This window comes from Falco peregrinus, chromosome 4 (genome assembly GCF_023634155.1).
Source record: "Falco peregrinus isolate bFalPer1 chromosome 4, bFalPer1.pri, whole genome shotgun sequence".
Classification (NCBI taxonomy): Eukaryota; Metazoa; Chordata; class Aves; order Falconiformes; family Falconidae; genus Falco; species Falco peregrinus.
In genome coordinates, this window is record NC_073724.1 from 51403374 (window position 1) to 51427864 (window position 24491).

General features: G+C 42.4%; 1 protein-coding gene across 3 annotated transcripts in view; it reads right to left on the reverse strand.

Annotated features, from left to right (window-relative positions):
* Window positions 1-24491, reverse strand: part of CNGA3 (cyclic nucleotide gated channel subunit alpha 3) — a 42933-nt gene that overhangs the window by 17904 nt on the left and 538 nt on the right. The window contains exons 1-3 of one of the 3 annotated variants that reach the window (XM_005228684.4): window positions 20161-20400; window positions 9345-9476; window positions 1833-1949 (exon numbers count right to left, since the gene is read on the reverse strand). In XM_005228684.4, the coding sequence (XP_005228741.1) occupies window positions 1833-1949; window positions 9345-9445 (218 nt within the window). In that variant the 5' untranslated portion in view covers window positions 9446-9476; window positions 20161-20400. Of the gene's footprint in view, window positions 1-1832; window positions 1950-9344; window positions 9477-18893; window positions 19191-20160; window positions 20401-24491 lie in introns of those variants that run through there. The other 2 variants (XM_055801389.1, XM_027788256.2) reach the window with 2 other exon arrangements.

Genomic DNA, 24491 nt, shown 5'->3' on the forward strand with positions numbered 1-24491 from the left:
AGAGACCTCAGGCTACTTAAGACAAGCTCTTTACATTTTCTCTCTATCAGCTAGTACTACATATGCTCAGAATCCACAAATAGGTTGATATGAACAACTTAAACCTTATGGTAAAGTACATCTGCCTCTTGATTGCAGTTCTCAAGGGCCTAACTACATCCCCTCATAGATCTTGCCCAAATTCTCTTACCCTAAAATAAAAAGGACAAAAAAGGTAGGAATAATATCACGTATCAGAAATTAGAAAAATATATGTCTTGTTCTTCAGCACTACACCAAGACAGTATCATGTAAATCATCTACAACCCCCAACAACTAAGAGAATTCAAAGCCTACAAAGAGCGCAAAAGAAAAGCTCCACATAAAAGTCTGAAATTATTTAATAGATTCCTCACTCTATTAAAAAAACGCTGCATAAAATTAAGCTACAGAATTTCTCTTTGCCTGAGCAGAACTCAGTTTTCACATAAGAAGTGGTAAGGAGTAATACCACTATGGATGTTCTTACTTAAATTAGAAAATAAAGCATTTTGATGAGACCTGTCAGTTAAGGAGCAAACATATTTTACTAAATGACATTGAGAGCCTCTCCATTTGTACAAAGAAATAGAATTTTCACTTTTTTGTCCTTTGTATCTTGAAGTGAGATACTCAGTCAAGTCCATCAAATGTTGCCGTCTTAGGTCTTTGAGACTCTGCATTCAAGAGGCATGTTACGTTACCATAATATGTAAATTGCTATGCATTCATGCTTTCATCACAGGCTTCCTTGTATATTCAGAGCATAAGTGTAGCCACACACTTGTAATTCAAACTATCCTGAAAAAAAGGTACAGAACAACATGAACAAAGATTAAAAAGGAAGTTCGCAATATGAGTTTACATATTCATGTGGTTTATGTTTTCACACAACACACACACCTACAATCGTTTTCCACCTAAAACCAACTTGTGGCAGATTTGTAATCTACACCAGCGTTGTCACTGTCTGAAAACCAAGCAGGGAAATAAAAGTTATTCTTCACCATCCAAAAAGCTGAATCTTTAACTGACTCTAGTTTTATAATGATTTTTTTTCTTTCCTCTTTGAAATATACATGCTTCGACTGAGCATGTGAGCATGATCTGTATTGTCTGTAGCAATGGTATCTGTAGACAGAGCTCTGTACTCTCAGCTGGGGATATTTAAAGCAGACACAGTAAGTTTTTGAAGCTCCACTTCAGGTTTACGTTTAAGTCCCGGTAAAGTAAATTACTTAAGCAAATGGTTGACTTTGATTTTGCCGACTAAGGCTCCCAATCAATTATAAACATAACTGGATTCTAAAAACTGAGAGAAACACTTGCACTTCCAACAGAAGGGCCCCTGTCTCCTCCCTTACCAAAGCCATCTACCAACAAATGAACAATCAGTACATCCTATTTGATAGGAAACAAACATTGCATCAGCTATCAGCCAGAACCGAACACTTACCCATTTATTTTACAGTCTGGCCTCACTTCATGCATTTCCTCAGCGTTCAATATATTTTCCAACCTGATCACGTAAAAATAATCTGCTTTATTGTGTTCAGACTAATTTGTGTAAGCTCATTCAGCATCCCTAGGATTCTAAGGTTTTTATTGTGAAATAAAAGTAAGTGTAAGTAACGAGTAAGTGACGAGTTTAGAATTAGTCAAAAGCAGCTTCTGTTACTTTTTATAGGCTTTTTTCAGTTGGACTCCATCCATTTTCTTTGAAAAGTGATGGTTGTTCTTACGTTGCCTCCAAATTGTGATCAGTCTCTTTCAACAAGTTAAACTTAATACTGGAAATGGTATTAGCCCCTTACCTTGCCATTGCTCCCCTGCCTGTGAAGGAGCTCGTCTGGGGTTCAGATACATGTCTTTCCTCCACAGAAATGACTCTCTGCAGTTCTGAAGACGCATCCTCACACAGTGAATGGGTTCTGCAAAAACAAATTTTTATTTTAAGAATTCCATACAGCCTCCAGCAGACTTCCCCCCATCTGATTCTTTCTGCCACTACATCAGGAAACAGGGCAGCAAATTGTCCTCTTCCTAGTAAGATGGCAAGCATTTGATAAACACAGACCTAAGCCTATATTCCTGTTTTTCTGGAGCCATCCAACTGCAAAATGAAGTCAGTAGAGGCTCTGATCTGTTCCAGCAAGCTCAGAAGCTGATTCCTTACTGGTCAGTACTACAGTGCTGTGCAAGTACACAATTATGGGAAGCAGGTTTTCTGCTCTAACACCTCCTGTAAGGCATCAGCAGCTTTCCTTCAACGTGGAGTTCACCACCAGAGGGCTTTAAAGTGAGCACCCACTGCTTTTTTCAGTGTTCTCCTAGACGTGGTTTGGATTTAACAATCTGGAATTTCTACCACTGCAGGTCCTATTCACGACTCAAAGCAAATACACGTCTCTTTTTCCTTTCACTCTTGCTTGGACTGAAAGGGAGAACAAGGATTTTACAGCAGTTAGTCCCGAGCAGGGCATCTGCTGTTCCTACCAGGCTGCTGCCACCAGCTGCACATACTGCAGCCCTCGTGCTGCAGAATTCCCACCTGAAGCTTCACCTCCTGCACAGCAGCACAGGCTGCAGGTCTCCAGGGCTGCCGGGGGAGATGAGGCACCTCGGGCTACTGCCACCATGGCAAACACTGTGACAGCCCAGTTGCACACAACGGTGGACAGCTGTTATAACGTTAAGCTACGTTTATATATATACATATATAGTCTCTGCCCACTCCCGTGAGTTCCCGTAATTGTGAGACTACTTATCAGCACTGAAATAATTAGCATTTGAGAAACACAGATGACATTTTAGCCTCATCTTTCAGCAACAGAATTTTGAAATTGACTTCTCTGGAACCTGGACTTCACCAGGGCTCACTCTGGGTTTTTTTGTAAGACTCCAAGGGTTTTCTCTGTGTCTTTCACACTTCAGTATTCACTTTTACAAGACTTTGTCTCATCCATTAAGGATCATTTTTTTCCCCCTTTGTAATGCAAATAGGAACTTTCTCTGCAAATAGGAACAAATAGAGACCCTGTTAATCTGTATTGCCAGGAAAACACTGACTATAATGATACTTGGTATCTTCATAGGAACTGGCAACGGCATTTTGAATGCCCACAAAAGGATAATTAGCAGCTCAATTTTGTGTGTCCTCACAGCTGAGAAACTGACAGAGAATTAAAACTGTATTATTTCTACACAAAGAATCATGCTAAAAAAGGTAGATCCTCACAGTCCCAGAATTCTCAATTGCTTTCCTCTTCTCTTCTAGTCAGAAAACACCAAGAAGACACTGCTTAGTATTGAAAAACTTTACAACCCAGTTCCTGTTGTGGATGTCAAAGTTAACACAGCTTCTAGGGGAGAATGAACAAACTCATGGAACAGAAATCCATTACATATTACAGACACACAGAGCCCACATTCAGCAATACAAGTCTCCTGAGCTGGATGCTGGGAGAGTTTTAGAGGAAAGTCTGTTGCAGATACTTGCAGTTTGCCCACTTTTATTTTCTTTTTCCTGAAGCATCTGCATACAGACCTGCTGGAGAAAGGATACTGGACTAGTCAGTCTTTTAGACTGCAGTGCTATGGCTGTTCTTAAGCCCTAGCCCTTTTATTCCTTTTTACAGAGAAATATACATTTTGTGTGATCTTAGCAATAAATTCTAATATTGCTACTTCTGTTCTTACTTACCAATTATTACTGTTTTGAGTCCCAAAAATACCTTTTTAGAAGAAGATAGTGGGACTTCTTAGAAAATAATTTTAAGTGTCACAATTCAGCTGCAGGGAAAAAAAAGCACTTTGCAAAAATAGATAGCCTTTCATAGAGGCTTAAACCAGTATCTTTTATTTCATGTTTGGATTGATTAGAAGTCCGTGTTCAATCAATGACTCAGACAATGAGGAGTATCTCACTAAGCTGCAGTAACTCAACTGCTTTTAGTGACTGTACAACTTGTTATCTTTGCTCTAAATAGAAGTAATTAAATATAAGCATCACAAAATAAAGTAGTAAAGAGTAATACAGATAACAAAGTGAACATGGATTAAAATACTCTAGGTATCCTTCCAAGTAGAAAGGAGAATTTTAAAAAGAAAAAAGATTATCAGAGTGCATTCTTTATCAGTCTTAGAAAACCCTACACAGAAGTAAGGCCCAAGAAATCAGGCCAATCAGACTTTTTCTGAAGTCTCAGAATGAGAACTATTTTGATTTTATTAACCTCTATAGGCATACTGAAATATAATGAACACCATGTGACATTCTATCTTGATATAACTGTGCTGGCTTATCATTGAGAACAAAAGCCAAGCAGGAGATGAAAATTGCTGTCCAAAAAAGCACTATTAACTATCTTTATTTCTTTTTTGTAAACTTTGTTTAGTGCCAGTCTCCTGCATTACTGACACTACTATGCTTGGGCATCTGCTGACAAGAAATAAAAGGCTAGGAATGAGAGCTCAGCTTTGTTTTAAGTAAATGCCGAGGAGGGCAATGTAGAATAGTGCAGAGAGTTGAGTGAGCTCTAAACAAGCTAGATCAGGCACCAAAAGCAATACTGTCCTGCTAGCTCCCCTTAATCAGCACAGTCATACTTTCTAAGTGTATCATCTGTTAAGTGCTTTGCATGCCTGACCATCCCCTCCATACTCCTCAGCAGTGTGGAAAGCTGTGCTCCGCTGTCCCTGCATGTGCTCATGGTAATTTCTGCGTCTGTAACACTGAGAGTTTTACCAGCTGTCTGCCCTCTTGCTAAAGTAACAACAGAGCACTTAATGGCACCCTCTAAAACCCCAGGTTTTCAATCCAGGGTATGGCTTTTGGTGTCCAGAGACAAAAGCAAGTTGAAGAAATGTTTTAATATAGGTGAAAGAAAATAGCATGCTTAATGTGACCTGATCTGAATACCTTCCAATCTGATCCAGCGTCCCATAAAACTGATAAAAATTTCAAATCTTTACATTACTTTCTGGCCAGACTTTTATTAGTAAATGATCAGACAACCTCCCTGAAAAAAATGTATTCTGTAGAAGAAAAAAAAAGCAAAACTCTCAGCCTAAACTGCTGGAATCAAATTGGGTGGATTATTCAACTAGTGAAATTCTAAATATATTTTTATTTTGGTTGTTTGACTGGTTTTAAAAAACAATTTTCTGATTACTTTATATGTGCATTAAGAATTTCTGTAACTAGGTTTGTGTTATAACTAAATTTAACAACTTCTAAATAAATTCAGGTTTACCTTACAAAAAAGTTGTATCAGTAACATGTGTAGATGACTCAGGAAGATCAAAATAATTTTGTGGAAACAGCATTATAATGCACTTGTATTTCACTTTAATAAATACAGTTTATGTATAAGTTTATGTATATCTGCAATGGGATCAGAAAACAATACACAAAGGACTCCGTCAGGCAACTTTTAGGAAAGCACCTGTCCAATATTATACAGCAGTCACAAACATATTCCACTTTAATCCACACAAACACAAGTCAAAAATTAACTCTTCTTTCCATTAATATAATTCCTTATTGTAAAATTCATATACTCATTCCTGACTTTCCTCAGCCCTGTTCAGATAATACAAGAGGCCTTATTTTTCAGCTAGCTTTATATTGATGCAGAGGGATGGTTACAGATGGGGCTTTTGAGGTAACACCTTCAATGCATGCGGCATAGTTTTTACTTGATTTTCACAAAGACAGGTTCATTCCCATCTGGATGCCATGAGTGTGTTTGCTATCTGCAGCAAACCAGTAGCCACTGCCATTACTATCCAAGGGTGTTACACGGTCTGAAATCCACACGAGAAGAGAATAAATAGGCAAGAAATAGAGAGCAGGTTGCAAAGCAGAAACGTCAGCAGATGATTGTGCCTCCTTGGCTTATGCTGAAAAATATTTTATTTCCCCAGGGGCAGCAATGTCACCATATCCTAGAGAAAACTCACTGACACTGAGGTTTCTGCTCCATGCCTCTTCAGCTCTCTAAAGGCCAATTAATTCCCATGCTTTCAAGGTATCTAGAATATTAAGCTCTGGGAAGGATACGTACATCAGCACCTACTCTGTACCTTTTTCTGTATCTGTCTTTTGCCTTGACTTAACTGGGTTCTGAAAACCCTAGAAGACCATTTTCACCTAAAATGTATGTAAATAATCCAGAATTTTCATTTAGTAGTAACTGTTTTAATGTTCAGATCAGTTACACAGGAATTGCTGAAGCCCTTCTGAGTGCTGACTGCGAGACAGACTTCAAGGGCAGGATTTTGCTCCAGATGGCTGTGACCTAAATTAGGGTGCCTAATAAAATCTGGGTTTCTAAGTTCCCACTATAGTCAATTGCCATCTTAAGGTTTGATTCAGTTGCCTTAATACAGGAGTCTAGTACCATTTGGAACATCTCAAAATATTTTATCTGACATCTCCAGAGCACATAGGTCTCACCGCATATCCACTAGCCCCAGCTAAATGCTTCAGATATCCTATGGTATCTCAGATAAAATCATTCACATTGGAAAAGACCTTTAAGATCACCAGGTCCAACCATTAACCCAGCACTGCCAAGGCCACCACTAAACCATGTCCCTAAGCACCACATCTACATGTCTTTTAAATACCTCCAGGGATGGTGACTCAGCCACCTTCCTGGGCAGCCTGTTCCAATGCTTGACCACCCTCTCAGTGGAGAAATTTTTCCTAATATCTGACCTAAACCTCCCCTGGCACAACTTGAGGCTGTTTCCTCTTGTCCTGTCACTTGTTACCTGGGAGAAGAGACCGACCCCCACCTGCCCACAGCCTCCTCTCAGGCAGCTGTAGGGAGCGATAAGGTCCCCCTGAGCCTCCTTTGCTCCAGGCTAAACACCCCCAGTTCCCTCAGCTGCTCCTTGCAGGACATGTGCTCCAGACCCTTCACCAGCTCCGCTGCCCTTCTCTGGACACGCTCCAGCACCTCCATGTCTGTTTTGCAGTGAGGGGCCCAACACTGAATCCAGTGTTTGAGACGTGGCCTCAGCAGTGCCCAGTACAGGGGGACGATCACTTTAAATAGCTTTAGATACCCATTTTAGACAACTAAATACCTCTAATAATCAACATATTCAACCTCAGGGTAAGCTGAACAGTTCCCTATTGCCACCATCAGTACTGACAACATCTCCACTGATGACAGCAGGAACTTAAGACACCTATTTACATAAAGACACTGAAATCCAGATGTCTACAAGGCACAGCTGAGCCCTACTTCCAACTTTCAGATAGCCAAGCTGTGTCTATAGGCTAGTGTGCTGCTTGAGCTGTTTCTATACAGAGGCTGGATTTTAAAAATTGAGAGTTGTTTGTTATTTTTTGGTCTGCTGATTTTTGTTTTAACACAATGGACCAACTTTATAGCATACTACACTGTAAGAATACGGGCACATGAATCACCTACTCCAGCATAATTGAGGATGACAGTTTAAAGCAACTTCCTGTTAACTGTTGCAGTGAATGCTTTTTCTTGGTAATACCTCATACCGCAGCAGAAAAGCACTTAGGCGCATCCTTAGGATTAAGCATAAATTTAATACCCACTGACTTTAATGAAAACTAAGTAATGTGCTTAGTTGCTCTGTTGAACTATAGCCAACAGGAGTTGGAAGAAGATAAAGGCAAAGGAGAAATGTTGCTACTCTAGAAAATCTGGAGTCTTTCCAATGTCTATAGTTGTACATTTTGCTACAAGACAAAGAAGGGCTAAAATTCTGGATGGAATCTATCTTTTGGTTCAGACAAATTATAAAATAATTCTGAATTAAAAGAAAGTATCCAGATTCTTTGAGTGGTATTACAAAGGCATTGTATATACTTACTGGCAATCACTTCAGCAATCCCAAATCCTTAAATATAAGATCTCCTTCACAGAGTAAGATTGTATCTTTTTACCCATCTATGAACTCCTGTAATTAATGCTGATAACAGCAAGCTTTCTTTTAAATAAATGCCTCTTCAAGACCATCATCATTGCAATAAATTCGTATTTCAGTCCCTCTGTCATAAGCAAGTCATGGCCTCTGAAACTGCAAATGACTGCAGTGATTTAATCCTACATTTAAACCCTTATAACCACACTCTCACATCCATGCCAGTAATTCCTTTCTTATTGCAAATCACTGATATCCTTTACAAAAAGGACATTAAAAAAAAAAACACAACAGAAAGTAGGAGGCTCATTTTGATCTGTTTTCCCTGTTTCTGAGACAACACTAAATGGGGGCAAAGGGTACTTGCAAATCTCCCTAAGGAGACCATGGGGTAGTATAACTAAGTCAAGCGAGCCATGCTGTCCAGAATAAAAGCAGCTCTATTTTCACTAGTGTGGGTACACCTTCAAAGCAGAAAGGAAAAGAACTGACCAGTTCAAACAGGACAGGGATTACATCCATACTAGATGCTAGGGGCATCCAATCCAAAATTATCATGACACGGGCGGTCCTATCATCCCAGCAGGATTCTGAGCGCTCTAGGCAGGATACACTCCTGAACAGCAAGAGGCAGCCTGACAAGGTCGACATAGCAGAGGGGGTTGGCCATCACAAGCCGAGTCTGCACAGGTGTTGTGGATCATCAGACACTTCCCTGCAGGCCCAGCAGGGCTTCCCCAGACTAGGCAAATGACTAGTACTATGTAAGCTCACTGGCACATTTAAACAGCCGCTTTAAAATTATCTAAACAGAGAAAGGTCAATGTAACAGAACTATTATAGTTCTACATATATACAGTGAGAGACTCTGAAAATCCAGTACAAAAATGTTGATATTCTTTACACACTGCAAATGCTCCCTATCACAGGAACTAGGTGATTTGCAGGGGCTACTTAAAAAACAAAAAAACAAAACAAAAAACCACACAAAAAACAACAACAACAACAAACAAACCAACAAAACAGAACCAAAAAACTTCCTGAGGCTTTTCACTGCATGTCACTGGGAGGTTCCCTTTTTCTCCAACTCCCACAGACTGTGGGAAGCCCAGGCCCTGCTATTTGCCTGGTGACTTGAGAAAGAAATTTCTCCTTAATGAGTTGGTGTAATTCCCACTGATGTGAAAAAGGGCTTTTATTCCTGAGGTAAGACAGATCCTGGTTGCAAAACTGCAAGCCATGACAATCTTCCTGTTGCTGTCTCTTCTGTGCTTCCATATACATTAAGTCAGTTAAGTGCACTGGGTCAACAATATCAAGGTGTAACCCTCCCATAATGCAGAGCTAGAGGAGTGCCACAAATGATGCAGCAATCTGCCCTCTTGACTGTGATGAAAGGAATATATTACCTGATACAGCCATTTTCAATCCTTTCAATATCTTCATCAGTAGCTCTGACAGACAGTCTGTGCATACCAGGGTAGGAGTGCTGGGTGTTGATTTTTGCCATTTTGCTTTACATATCAACATCTAAATGACAGCTGAAACGGAGAAAAAAACATACTGTGAAGGCTGCAAAAGAAACATGCTCATTACTTAAAAAGAGCGATTCATTAAAACAACGAAATGACAAAAAGCAATTTCAACCATTTGAAAAATAACCAGTGATATTGATGTGATACCTGTTTCTTGATTTATTTGCACGAGTCAGACAAAAGTGCTAGTAGAAGTGTAACAAAGAAAACTCATTATGACCAAAGAAAAGGATTACATGACACTATATTCTTTTTAGTCTCTGACTTTCTGAATACCTACACCATCACACCTATTATCCACAGTGAAATTGCATTTAAAATCTCATTAAAAGAAGGTCACAGTTAGAAAATCAACCAAAAAAATGCTAGGTAATACATGTGTGAGGACAACCCATTCCACTTCAAGTTGATCCTCTTCTGCTAATTTTATCTATTTTATGATTAATTTTTTTTATTCCAAAAATGCATATTAACCAGATAATTAATGAAGTGTATCCCTCAGTTTGATATATGTCATTATATTATGTTACATGTATATGCATAACGCCAATATATGCATTAATTCTGTATTATGTAAACTCTGCACTACACATACACTAGGGTTTTTTCCATTTCCATATGTGATTTTTATTATGCTTCAAGACAAGCTCTGTGAAGATAATCAGCAGCCCAGTTCCTACAAGATTTAGGAAATTGACCTAAATTCCTTTCCTTTGGAAGATTTGGCTTTCAATGCCTTACCAAATTCGTAACACATCTGCCACCTGCAAAACAGGTTTTAAGACTCAAGGCAAGTGTCTTGAAAATTCAGGGACTGAAAGACTTTTAGTGAAAGCTTTACATTTTGGAAAAAAAAAATTAAGTTTTGAAACTCCATTCAGGAAGCTTTTTTGTTTGAGATACGACTAGAATGAAATTCTCTTGGGATCATTCAACTACCTCAGACTATCTACTGTCCCTTTTTCACCTATAATCCTTTCTCTCACTGACCATACAACATTCAGCTTTAGCAGCAAATGAAATACAGATCTCATAGAAGCTTTCTGCCCTGAAGTATTCCTCAAACAAAGTTCACAATCCATGATGAAGTCTGTCATGCATCCAGTTTCTTAAAAACCAGACACCTGATTTACCCTCCACTCAACTCCCAGATAACTAAAGTAAATTACATACAAGTTTTAAAATTATTTCATATATTTCAGAATATAATACAGAATAATTTTTTTTTTTTAAATAGCCCTTGGGTATCATATAACACCTGAAAATCTGATTAGTGTTTCCCATTACTCATTTTGCCTCAGTGTAGGTCATTGATGTATAACTGTCTCACCTTAAACTGAGCCCTGTACATACTGGTTAACTTGAGTTTTATTGGGAAAAAATGGCTGTTTCTATTACAAATTGATGAAAAAAAACCCAGAGATTTTTCAACCAGCTCTCAGATTTGAATGTTCACTCAGAAGAATTAATTCCTTAAGTGCAGATAACCTACGTTAAAAACATAACTACATATAAAAATGTTAACTGAGCAGTCTCACAAAATTAATCAAGTTTGTCTGTTCAAAAAACATCTGTCGAATTATTTATGTATATGTTAATGTATATCCATTATAAATACCAAGGAATATTTCTTTTTAAGTGATTCAGCCTTTGAGAGATAAGCATTGTTACCAGTAAATTAACCAGTCAAATGAGCAGGCTCCAAAATAAGTATGATGCCAAAAATATCTCATCTCTAGGAAAATTTTTCATATATCATTTTTTAGTTATAATTAGTGCTTCTACTACATATTTTGTAACACATAATTAGATGACATGCAATAGTGCTTTGGTAATTAGAACATTTATTTTGCTGTAACAGTGAGTATTAAGGTAACTCCCATTTCTCATACATTAATTTGAACATAATTAATTCAGGGTAAGAAGAAAATGTGTTTTTCCTTCCGTTGATAATGATTTCTTCAAAGTTCAGCTTACCAAAATCTGCAAAAGTAGCCTACAATTTACACTCTGTCTCAATGCCCTGGCTCCAAGATCTGAAGTTAGAACAAGAGGCTACAAGGCAGTAGCCAGGTTGTCACAGCCACTTCATTTAAAAAAGGCAGCGTGCTTCCCGCTGGCGGGTTGTTATGCACGCACAGAAGGCAAGGCACAGCAGCAAATTGCTTCTTCCTACTGAGAGTTGCTCTTGCTGCCCATTTCATTTCCACTGCTTTGAGCTATACTAAGCCTCACAAAAAATAACATTTAAGAGTAAAGTGGCATGAGCTGCTCGGATTTTTCTGCTCTGTATAGACCCTGCTCTCCTTTAAAGCCCAGCAAATAATTTTATTGGGTTTATTTTAATTGTTATAAAACTCTCTATCACATTGCAGGAGGGAAGGAGGAGTTGTCACTCTTCCATCGAACAGTGTCATGTATTCCTTGTGTACCCCCATTCAACTTCCACTTTATTCTAGTTCCTGGTTCTAAAAGTTTGATGGTGGGAAAAGAAGAACAATTCATAAGATAAGTGACAGAGCATTAACTTTCTTGTAAGGATGTATTTCCAGCACAAAGTTAGCACTGAGTTAAGAGCTCGACCAGTTATGCCACCTAACACAACGGTAACCCCGTCATTAGTTCTGGTGATTCACAGTCAGATCGATGTCCATCTGCAGCAGTTCTTAAACAAGGGTCACCTGCTTCATAATCTCCAACAAAATAAATAACTCTGTTAAAGCAATAAAAGTATAAGATAAGAAAACCCCTCTGAAGTCTAGGGATGATGTAGCTAATTTGCTACCAAACATGCATTATCTCACTGAAAAGACGCATGGCTTCTGAACCTGGGGAGTACTTAGCAGTGCTTTTCTACATTTCAAATCCTGGAGGTGTGACACATGGATTTCCAAACCTGTTATTTCTGCATCAGTTCCTGAAAGTTTTGTTAAAAAACATTAAGTACAATATTACTTTAAATTTCAAACTGAAATGGCTTCTCCAGATGTTACTAATCTCCTGAAATTAGATATTGCTAGTCTGGAATTAGACACTAATAGATACTGGAATTAGATATTCTAAATCTCCTGGAACAGCTTGAGTATGCCAGTGGAGCACTGAATACAGGAAACAGTTGGATACCTTATTTAGAATTCCAAAAGCTGTGCCACTAAAGAAACAAAACAAGTCATAGGATATGAAACCAAACACTATTTTGGATTGAAAACTAACTTCTTTTAAAAGACAGAAAGCAAGAACGGGATTAAACAGTCACCTTTACCACCACAAAAGTTTAAGAACACTATTCCTCGAGGTTCCATAGGAAAACCTCTACTTAATGATGCTGACAAAAAGAAGGAGCGGTGAGACGAGATCTCAGGATGGCAAAAAGCACTATGGGCAGGAGAAACAAGAGGAGTGCAAGGAACTTCAGGGTGACCCACACCATTTAGATCAATTTCCCAATTTGACAGCAAGTGATGTGCAATATAGGCAAGTGGATATCAATGAATACAGGTGAAAAGCACGTAAACTACTGCCTTACAGGCTTCCAAATTAACCATATGATCTCAAGAAGAGAACCTGAACATTAAATATGTACAGGTCAGTGAAACGCCCGTTTCAGTGCACAGCAGGCTTGCTGACACAACAGCTAACGATGTATACATGGAAAGTATTCATGACAGAAAGAATACTAAAACTGCTTCGTAAAACAACAGGGAGGACTTAGCTGAAATACTATTAGCCCTGCTCTTAAACAGAAAGATAATGTAGAATAAAAGCATGGCAAGAATGATTAAGGACATAGAAAAGAGAGAGAAAGAGAAATGGGGCTTATTCACCCTAGAAAGGCAGAGAATAAGAAGCTATAAAATAAAAATATGTAGGCAGAATTGGAGATAATTTGGGAGTCCTTACAAAGATTTCAGCTGTAAAATGCAAATTCAATATACAATGTGGTCTGAGCTCTTATTCTGCACTAGACTGGAGAGAAGGAGGAAGGGAAAATTTCACAGAAATACAACCCTACTATTAAGCAGTAAAATTCATTAATATATTTTTGGAGGGAGGTAGGGAGAGCGGATGAAGGTTCATTATTAAATTGTGCCATGCATGCCCATCTGTGGTAGAGACAAAACACAGGACTAGTAGAAATAAAATTATGCAGTAATTTGGGTACAGCACAGGTGGTGAGACCTCCTGAAGCAACATGGTTTGGCCTTGCACGAAGCACATAACATTCTGACAAATTACTGGCCATCTGATAAAGGAGAAATATTTCTTTCTGGGCTGCCAAGATTCCTAATGATACATGATTTTAACAGTCTAGGGAGAAGATCAGCATTTCAAAACTAGATCCAAAACCTGGCAAGCGACTGACTAGGGAGCAGCTTAAAATGAGCATGGAGCTACCAGGAGTGAGCCAGCACAAAAATGCTGTAGAGGCGCAAGATTCCACAAACACCTTTTTCAGGGCTACAAAGAGACAGCTCCAGCTAGCTGGGATCTACAGTCCTAAAACTGCCACTAAAAGCTGGTGCTTACAAGATGGTTTTAAGACTGGAGTAGAGCTCAGCTTTGTATTTGAAAACATAGTTGTTACAGTAGTGTGGTGAGTTGGCCTTGGCTGGCTGGCAGACACCCACCCAGCTGCTCTCTCAGCAGTCCTGTCACAAAAAGTAAACCAAGAAAGCTTATGGGTCAAGATAAGGACAGGGACATCACTTACCAATCATCATCAGAGGCAAAACCAACCGGAACTGGGGAAAACTAATTTAATTTATTGCTCATTAAAATAGTGATGGTGTGAAACAAAGACAAAACTCCCTCCCCCCCTCTTTTTTTCCTCAGATGCAACTTCAATCCTACAGTCTCAACTCCCCCACCCTGCTGGGCAGCGCAGGGGGGAGGGAATGGGGGTTGCAATCAGTCCATCGCATCTCCTCTCTGCCACTCCTTCCTCCTCACACCCTTCCCCTGCTCCAGGGTGGGTCCTTCCCATGGGCTGCAGTCCTTCATGAACTGCTCCAATGTGGGTCCGCTCCACAGGCTGCAGTCCTTCAGGACAAACCTACTCCAGCATGGGTCCTGCATGGGCCACAGTTCCTGTCAGGAGAACCTCTTCCTGCATGGGTTCCTCTCCACTGGCTGCTGTTTCCTTCAGGAGATAGCTACATGCTCCGCCACTGGGCCCTCCATAGTGGATATTTGCTCCAGCATGGCTGTCTTCATGGGCTGCTGGGGAATCTCTGCTCTGCGCCTGGAACACCACCTCCCGTCCTTCTCTGACCTTGGTGGCTGCAGAGCTGCTTCTCACACTCCCTCCCGCCCCCCCCCCCCACATGCTGCCTGTGTGGTATTTTACCCTTTCTTAAATGCATTCCCCGTGAGGCACCAGCATGGTGGCTGCGGGGCTCAGCTGTGCCCTGTGCCGCTGTGTCCAGCGCATGCAGCCCCGGCCACCCCTCACAGAGCCCTGCAGCCCCCTGCCAGCCCCTGGGCACCCATGATGCAAGTAGATATCTGCCTTTCATAAAATCTCTGTTATCTTTGAGGTACACTCTCTGCTCTGAATATGTAAAGCTAGTAATGACACCCCAGGGTGAAACCTGATTACCTAAAGGCTGGTGAGTCCCATAAATCCATGTTAGGTACTTAAAACTGGTATTTAGCTCACAAGCGATTTAACAAGAGAGACATGGACAACCACATAGTCCTCAGAGCCTGAATCTAGTCGCCCAGTTTTAGGCAATCAAATTGGAGAACTGAACCCCGAAAGTTTCCTTGTAATTTTTAGTTTTCCAGAATTAAGTGACTTATCTTTAAGCACACCAAGTCAAACTATGGAAAATAAAAACTGCCTCAGGCTGAAGAATTTTCCAGTGTCCACAAAGTAAAACGTAACTGCAACAATCCTAGCTCTTGAAAGGTTGACATCTTTACCAATGACTTAAGCAGAATTTTAACATGCTTTCTCACTTAGTATTTCTTTCCATGCTACCACTTGTACTAACCTGAAGAAGGAATAATAATTCCATACTCAATTATATTGCTTTTCAGTACATAAATCACTGACTGAAATTGGAGCTAAATGAGAAAGACATACTATCCTACCAAAAATATAACAAATTATACATTAGTGATAGCTCTCCCTAGTCCAAACACAAATAGTTCATGTACTCTTTCATCATCTTCCATTTGAATTCAATAGCAACTGATGGTTTGTGTCAAAATATTTTATATGTGTTGTTTGTCTGGTATGAAAGACCTGTGTAATCAAGACAGCCAGTTGTTTGGCAGCAAACACAGGTTCAAGTAACACAAAAACTTCAGATTCACATAAGCATTTGCTAATCTTGAAAGTAGGTTCTACTTATCTCTTTATAACATTAAAGGCTTAGAACTAGAGGTACAAAGGCTGCAGTATCTAAATTTTAGGAGCCGTACTATCCAGTGGATTTCCTACAGGAGGCACACAGAAAATCAGGTACCCAGGAATAAGGCACTGAGAAGGAAGCTACATATGCTAGCCAATACAAAATGACTGAAGCTAAAACGGGAGACTGGAAATAACTGAGCATCTAAGTGCAGGCCAAAAGGACTACAGACAGAAAATATGGCAGAATTAAAAAAAACAGCTTTTCAAGGTGAAATATGTATCACTGTCACAAAGTAAAAGGTGACTTTACATATGATTTTATCATGGATCTTATATATTTGTGTAGTCGGTAAGATACTGTTGCTTTTGAGGCTTTCAACAACAGTTTACTTACTGCTATGGAAGCAGTGATAAGCTGCACAGGATCACTTACATCATTTTAGTTAAGTCACGTTCCAAATCCTCACACAGCCTCTCAGGTTCAACCCTGGTAAGTCTTTGGGATTTACTTTGGGATTTGACCTCCACCTACATGATCCTTGTTACATCACTTGGTAATAGTTGTAGCTCAGCTGTACATTATGTATGTTGTGCATGTCATGTGTGACAGTCTGCAGTTCCAACATATCAACCAGTACAGGCAACAAATGGACTTCAAAGACTGGACACTGGATCTTTAAGCAACTATGTGATTCGAAGACAAGGTGCAACTTTTTTCTTCAATGATCTGGAGGTTTGTAAATAAACCTGCAGATTTAACTCTGGCACACTCTCGTGGAAAGCTTTGTATGAAGGCTACTGGACCAAACCCAAGGGGCTGCAAAAATAATGAGCAGGCTGCATCACTTTACCCTCATGAATCATTACGCGTAACAGTTTGTATCAACAATTCTTAAATCCTATTACCTCTTTTTGAAGTACACTTTTCAAATTTTATTACCCTCTACTACATCATATTGCATTTTCCATAGTCTGTGGGCACTGGTATCTCCTGAAAATACGCATAATTTATACGCATAGCCTAGTAACATCAGTACTAAAGATCTGTCAAACAAATATGCCACCTCTCACAAGTACCCCAGGATGTGCATATACTACACATAACACTGCATATTCATATACGTATAATTTATAGGTTTAGAATTAGATGTGTATGTTATCCTTAATCCATTTGATGGTTGAGTCCCTGGCACCTTGTAGTAGCAAAATAATCTTTTAAATAAATGGAATTATTTGGACTGAATTTCCCTTCTGTATGTATGAATTATTAGTAATACAGTTCAATTTTCTAAGATTTACTGAATTTTTCTGTGGGCCATTTTCTACGGATGTATTGTTTTTCAGACTGGAAACTATTCAGGAGAAACTAGCTGTGTATATTGAACATAACATTGTAAATATAACAGAGTAAATTACAAATTACAGCTGACTGGACAACCAAGCCACATCGTGCTGTTTCTGTTGCTAGTATAGGTTAACGTGAATGCATATCCATGGTTCTATGCAGCAAATTGGCTCTGTGCAAGGCTTCTGTAATCACTGCCTAAAATTTATCAGTTCTGCCAACATCTCTGTCAGTGTATTCATATGCCACGGTAACTCTTAAAAGTGAACGTAACAAGGGCATGAATACAGCTACAGCACAGCAGGTTCACATTTCTGAATGAGTATTCTGTAAAATATATGTTTACATGTGTGCATGTGCATACATGTGAGGGTTACCCATTGAAATTCCCTCCCTGCTCACTTTATGCAAACTATCAGAGCCATCCCGTTTAAATGGCTAGGGAAGGAAAACACGAGAGGTAATTTGTGTCACGTTTCACATGCAGTAGCAAGGCATTCGACCGAAGAGGATTTAAGAGATGCTAATGAAAAGAGATGGCAACATCGGAGAAGGCTGCAGGATAACGTGCTGAACTGAAATGACAGTTGGGTGCAAATTGGATGACAAAGGCTGGGAAGCGCAGAGGTATACAGAAGGCAAAGCTGAGAGATGCTGACATGAAAGGATGGTGTATAATTTTTTCAAGCTGATGTGTTCTTCCCTCAAGTCATTCATTGCTTGTTTACCATGACTACCCTCACTGATCAGACATCCTGACAGTCCCATTATCATCTGCACCGTGTATTTTTCTAATCAGATGGTTTTAGCATGCGTACTTGAAGAAAACAAGATAGAAAACATCAGAGAAAAAAAAAAAAACCACCCAGTGCTGACTGAAGGCGAAGTTATGCCATTTCAAAGACTGTAACACCTGAAACTACAATTTACTCAGTTGTAGCAATGCAATTACAGATTTTAAATACAAGAGTCCTAGTACTATTGGCTTTAAAAGTAACAACTCTGAATTTGGAAAACAAAATATAGCAAAAAGCGTCCACTACTAACCAGTAGCAATATTCACATTTAAACATCCTTTCACCAGAGATTTAAAGTTAACATTCATGTCATTTTTCCTGGTCTTCTTTTGGCTATTTCCTCTTAGCAAGTGGACCGTGCATTAGAGAAAGACACCGGTTATAGTCATTGTATCTTGTGCATTCTTACACACACTATGGCCAGATTTATGCTATACAAGTTTTGGAAAAGATGTCATATCGCTCAAAATAAGGTCAATTTAGTGGGAGCACCAGGAATCCCAGGAAAATTATTTCCTTGCACTGAGCTTGTAGCATTTACTAGCATTTTCTTTACATAGTTTTTGACAACCTCACGCTTACACCACAGGCATCGGACAGCAGAGAAGTCAGAGACACATGGACCGAACTAGTGACACTGAGCCTCTGCCAGCAGGAGTGTAGGAATTCCCCCCAGCCCCAAATCCATACGGATTTGTGTCCTGAATCCAATTTAGTTGCGGATACGCGGATCCCTGTGTCAATTAACAAAATTAACACTTTTTAAAACGGGAGAGAGAGAGCGCTTCTAAGTTGCGTTTCCATTTCAAGGTTTTGAGTTAAGGTTTACATTGCAGTCAGATGCAGGACATGATCCATCCCACCACCCCCAGGGGATAACTGGAGCGGGGGCTTGCTGCCGCCGCCGCTTTCAGACTCACCTTCCCACGCTCTCCCCCGCAGCATCCGAACACAGAAGCCCTGCCCGCCGCCGCCGGCGCTTCGGGGCCGGTATCCCGCAGCACGGCGGGCAGCGCCGCCCTGCCCCGGCGCGGTGTCGGCCCGGACCCCGCTGCCGGCCCGCGGCGCCGGGCAGCCCCGGCAGCGCAGCCCTCCCCGGCGGGGCGGCCCGGCCCGGCCCGGCGGGGGCGGCGGGGCAGGGCCCGCCGCGGCCGCCCCTCGGCGAGGCGCGGGCGGATTAGCGCCGAAGCCCGCACGCCTAAGCCCGGCTCACCGGGAAAAGCCGCTCGAAGGGCTTTGCGATCCTGTTAAGTGCTCGGAGCGGATCAAGACGTCAAAGCAGCCCGGCGGCGCCCCGGCACGTTTCTTGCCACGCCGAGGAAAGTTGGGAGCCCGCCGCGGGCGGGGCGGGCCGGGCCGCTGGCGGAGCGGGGACCCGCGGCCCCGGGCGGCGACGCGGTCGCTCCCACGGAAAGCGACGTGACCCTGCGAGGCGGCTCCCCTCGACTCCGCGGCGCCCCCCGGCAGCGACACCGCCCCGGCCCCCCGAGGCGCTCACCACCGGCGGGGCGGAGCCGGGGCCGGGGCGCAGCCCGCCTCAGCTGCGGTCCCCCTCGGCCGGGCAGGGTCCTGTCGCCGACGCCATCCGGCTCCCGGCCGCGCTCCCCGCTCCCGCCGGTGCCTCCCGCCGCTCCGCGGTCCGTGCCGCGGGGAGAGGCCAGGAGGCTCGGGGAGGCTCCGCGGCCCGCCCGGAGGAGCCGGCCGCCGCTCCGGCGGAGCGCTGTGGGCCGGCAGAGCGAGCCGGCTCCCCGCCGCCCGCCCCTGCCTCCGCGGCCCCGCACACGCCGCCGCCTGCGCCTCCATCTGCCGCCAGCGGCGGACGCCGAGGGGCCGGGCCCGGTGGGCTGCCCGCCGCACCAGCCCCCGCAGCCCCCGCCTGCCGCGCAAGGCCGAGCCGGCGGAGCGGGGCTGGCCGGGCGCGGAGCGGGGCCTCGTCGGGAAGGCGTGCGGGGACCTGCCGCTGCCCGCGGGAAGCGTCCCCCGGGCAGCCGCCCGGCAGCGGGGCTGGTCTCTGCCCGCCGCCCCTGCGCGGTCCGCCCGCCGGAGGGGTTCGCTGAGCCGGTGCCGGCCCACAGCCGGGCACCCCAACTGCTGCGGGCACCCACCCCTGCTCCTCGGTGTTCCGCTGAGGAGGTTTCTTCTTCAACACTTCGGCCCTCTCTCCCTGGCCTGCCGGAGGGAGCTTACCTTCCCGGGACTCAGACCGCTTCCCGCAGCCTGCTGTGCTGAAGCTGCCCGAAGGCTTCCGCGCCCTCCCGAACTTCCCCAGTTGAGTTCTGCTTTTCGCAGTGATGGGAAAAGCTGGAAACAAAGACCGCTCCATAAAATGATTCTTCAGGTGGAAAAAGAGTCAGCACAAGCCATGTCATTCCCAACTGAGAGGCTGTTGCACTTTGCTGCACAGCGTCGATTCAGCCAGGGTGAACACATGACGCTGGAAACTCGCATGTAAGCCCTGGGTTTACCGAGAGGCAGAGTTACTCACCGTTTTCCCCTCCCTAAGAATTATTTTACATAAGAAAGATGAACACATCACACAGCAAGCACCAAAGAGAAGGAAAGGCCATGTTTAAAAACTCTTAAAACCCCATCAAAAACTTGAGGTCTCTTTCTCATGTAGCTATCACATCAGTCTTCAGAGTAACAGGCTTTTTGGGGGGATTGGGACAGAAAAGCCTGGAAAGATGGGAAGCATTTGAAAGGCATGTGTTTGCTCTTCAGTTCCACCAAGCACCAGGTTGCTATGGTCCCTCAAAAAGCTCAAGCAGCAGTTAAACTTTCCAGGTGCTATACATAGATACACACACTTTGCAGGTCATGGCTTCCTACTCCTACAAGGTCTGGTCATACACCTAGCCCCCGTGTTCAGGTTGCCACGTCAGGGAAGAAACCTGGGAAGGAAATCCAGGAAAAAGCTGTGGAGATTTCCAGAAGGTTCCATATCTCGACAATATGGAGATCAGGCGGAATCAACAAAAATGGATGTCCACATCTAGAACGCATCACTTTGTAAAGTCTGTCATTGTATTCAGTGGTACTGGGGTAAGAAAATTTAGAGAAAATACTATGTTAAAGTTATAATACATCTTCACAGTACTTCAATTTACTTCCCTTAATCAAAGGATTCTCTTCAAATCATTACATCACGGAGGTAACTCTCTGAGAGAAAAAATGTTTAATGAAGGAAAGCAACGTTAACTAAATTTATCTAAGCATTTATCATAACATGCATGTTTGTTTAAATACTATTTTTTTGTTCAAGGAAATAATGCATTGTCAATATAACTATCTTTCTTTTAAATACAGGATTATTAGAATGTACCCTCAGAATTGATGATGATCTGATGATACAGAACTGGGAGGAGCAGCTGACACACCAGAAGGCTGCGCTGCCATTCAGCGAGACCTGGACAGGCTGGAGAGTTGGGCACAGAGGAACCCGATGAAGTTCAACAAAGGCAAGTGTGAGGTCCTGCCCCTGGGGAGGGACAGCCCCATGCACCAGCACAGGCTGGGGCTGACCTGCTGGAAGGCAGCTCTGCAGAGAAGAACCTGGGAATCCTGGAGGACACCAAGATGCCCATGAGCCAGCAGTGTGCCCTGGTGGCCAAGATGGCCAGTGGGATCCTGGGGGGCATTAGGAGGACCATGGCCAGCAGGTTGAGGGAGGTGATCCTCGCCCTCTGCTCTGCCCTGGTGGGGCTGCACCTGGAGTGCTGTGTCTGGTGCTGGGCTCCCCAGTGCAAGAGGGACAGGGAACTACTGGAGATTTTCCAGCAGAGTGCTACAAAGGTGATGAGGGGACTGGAGCATCTCCCTTATGAGGGAAGGCTGAGAGCGCTGGGCCTCTTTAGCCTGGGGAAGAGAAGACTGGGAAGGGATCTTATCAGTGTCTACAAGTATCTTAAGGGCGAGTGTCAAGATGGGGCCAGGCTCTTTTCAGTGGTGCCCAGCGACAGGACAAGGGGCAACAGGCACAAACTGCAACACAGGAAGTTCCTTCCAAATGTGAGGAAAAGCATCTTTTCCTTGAGGGTGCCAGGGCACTGGAGCAGGCTGCTCAGAGATGTTGCAGAATCTCCTTCTCTGGAGACATTCAAAACCCACCTGGATGCAATTCTGTGCAATCTGCTCCAGGTGACCCTGCTTTAGCAGGAGATTGGACTAGATGATCTTCAGAGGTCCTTTCCAACTCTGACCTTTCTGTGATTTCTCAATTTTTAGATTAATCTGACTTGCATACGTTTTAGAACAGGTAGTTGATTTCTCAGTGTATAAATGTACAGCCTGCACTGGTTGTTTTCCTTTCTCTCTCCTGGGCTCTTCCTAGAACCATCATTCTCTGTAGAAATACTAAACCTACATTTACAGTTCTGTAAAGGGGTAGAAGCCTTAATTAAAAACTAAAATTCCAACACCAATATTCTTTTGTACTTTATTTTATGTTAAAATAGACATAAAAAAGACATAAGCAACATTAAATTTTCCTGTTGCATTAGAACAAACAGCCCTTTCTATGCTAAAAGCTTTTGTATAGCAAATACATTAAAAAAATTCTGGGAAAATATAATTTCTAGTAGTACCAGGAAAAACAGTATCCACTCATCAAATTCATGTGAAGCCCTTTGGGCCTCTTGAAAAAGTTGTATTCCCTGAGAAATACTGCATGTTTCTCCCTTCAGAAAAGGCACTACCTGGAACAACAGAGCTATTAGTGGTACCAAATCACAACTGCTGGTTCCCCATCAGCACTGCCCTTCCTGTGCCCCTAGCAAGTAACCGTGCTTTAACCAGCTCCTGCTTCCAGCTACATGTTCCTCTTTGTAAAAATAACCGGAGGTCCTCCAGTCACAGATTCCATGTCAACTGTTCCCATTGACTGTAAGCACAGAAGAGAGACTTAGTTAAGCTCCCAACAGCTCACTGAATTTTTATCAGCAAGTGACCATCTGCTACCACATGCACCTGATTGACTGGGGAGTAGGGTACAACTTCACAGAGCAGTAAATAGAGCTGAGAGAGTCCGGCTACTCTCCCACTGAAGTGACAGTTTGGGAGGAGAAGCTCCTCAGAGCAATTATGGATGCTAGCGCAGGATAGCTGGGACAGGGGTCTCCTTACCACCTCCCAGCAAAATATGCTATAAAACCATTTGATGTCCAAATAGCAAGGCATGCCTCACTAAAGCAGAACAAAAACAACAGAGGAGAACATGGAGCAAAGCAGGGGTGAAGCTGCTGGAGAAAGTAGGGAATGGTGAGGAAGACAAGGGGAAGAAAATCCCCTCGAGGAGGAAGGTAGGGTTAATTGGGAGTTCATGAAGAGAAGGACAAAGTGGTAGGATGCAAGCATCATTCAGGCATTGAAAAATGCCCTAAAAGGGCAACAGAAGGTTTAAACTTGCTGCAATTTTAAGAAGGCTTATTACACATGTTCCCATTACATGTCAAGTCAAACAAAAGAGCCCCTCTCCACCATACATACAAAGCGTGTGCTGCAGGCATACACAAGGTGAGAGGGGACCAGAATGGCTCCAGCACTCTCTATGCTCTGGCATGGTGTGGCCATCATATAGTAGGGAGCTGCTGAACCAATCACCCCTCCTTCTGGTCCTCTTGCATTGTTTGCTTTCTGAGGCACAGGTGCTGCTGAGGGCTTTGTACAACTCCTAAGCACCACAGTATTTAGCTAACCCACTAAAGATGCTGGAACAGGCATTTAGTTGGTGAAAATTTACCCAAATGAAAACTTGGTTTGCTAATATAGTGCTTTTATAAATATCAGTGTTCCAAACATTGGTATCGGGGCTATACCTCTTCAAAGGCAGCCTTAGTGATGTGGCTAGTAATTATATTTGAAATTATGTCCAAAATGAAATGTAACTAGTTGCAAAGCTCACAGATTTAATTCTGCTAAATAATCCCCAAAAGAGATTGAACAAACACATTTAAAATGTAGAGCTACACAGACAAAACAGAGAAATGTTGACACAGAACCACTAACGCTCTAAACACATTTGGCTAATAGCATGAAGTACACACAGCAAACTGACAAAAAGGTTTAATTGCTGTTTACTGTCATCAGTCATTGTCATAGCAGTAAGCATTAAGAGACGGAAAACCATCCTGAGTCCTGTAGTTAAATTGGCAACATTTTCCAGTTCTCATATTTACTCCTATGTGTTAATTATGTTCTTATTTGAACCTATTTACTAGTAGGTTTCAACTGGCAGAGTTTGGCCAGTTGCCTAGGTATTGAAGATGACAGGAAAAAAGAAATACCTTTTCACTTTCCCATTTTCTGAATTGTTAGATATAAGTGAAAACATACTTATTCAGGGAAAAAATATTCCTTCTTTCCGATATTTTCCTAATTTTCATGAAATTTTCTTTCCAAGTTTAGCTCTTGCTTCAATTGCACAATCATTAAACCAGTCCTCTGAGAGCCATCAACAAGTAGGTCCAACATGTTGACAGCTGCAGGGTATCATCCATCAAAATAGTTATGTTCAGCAAAGC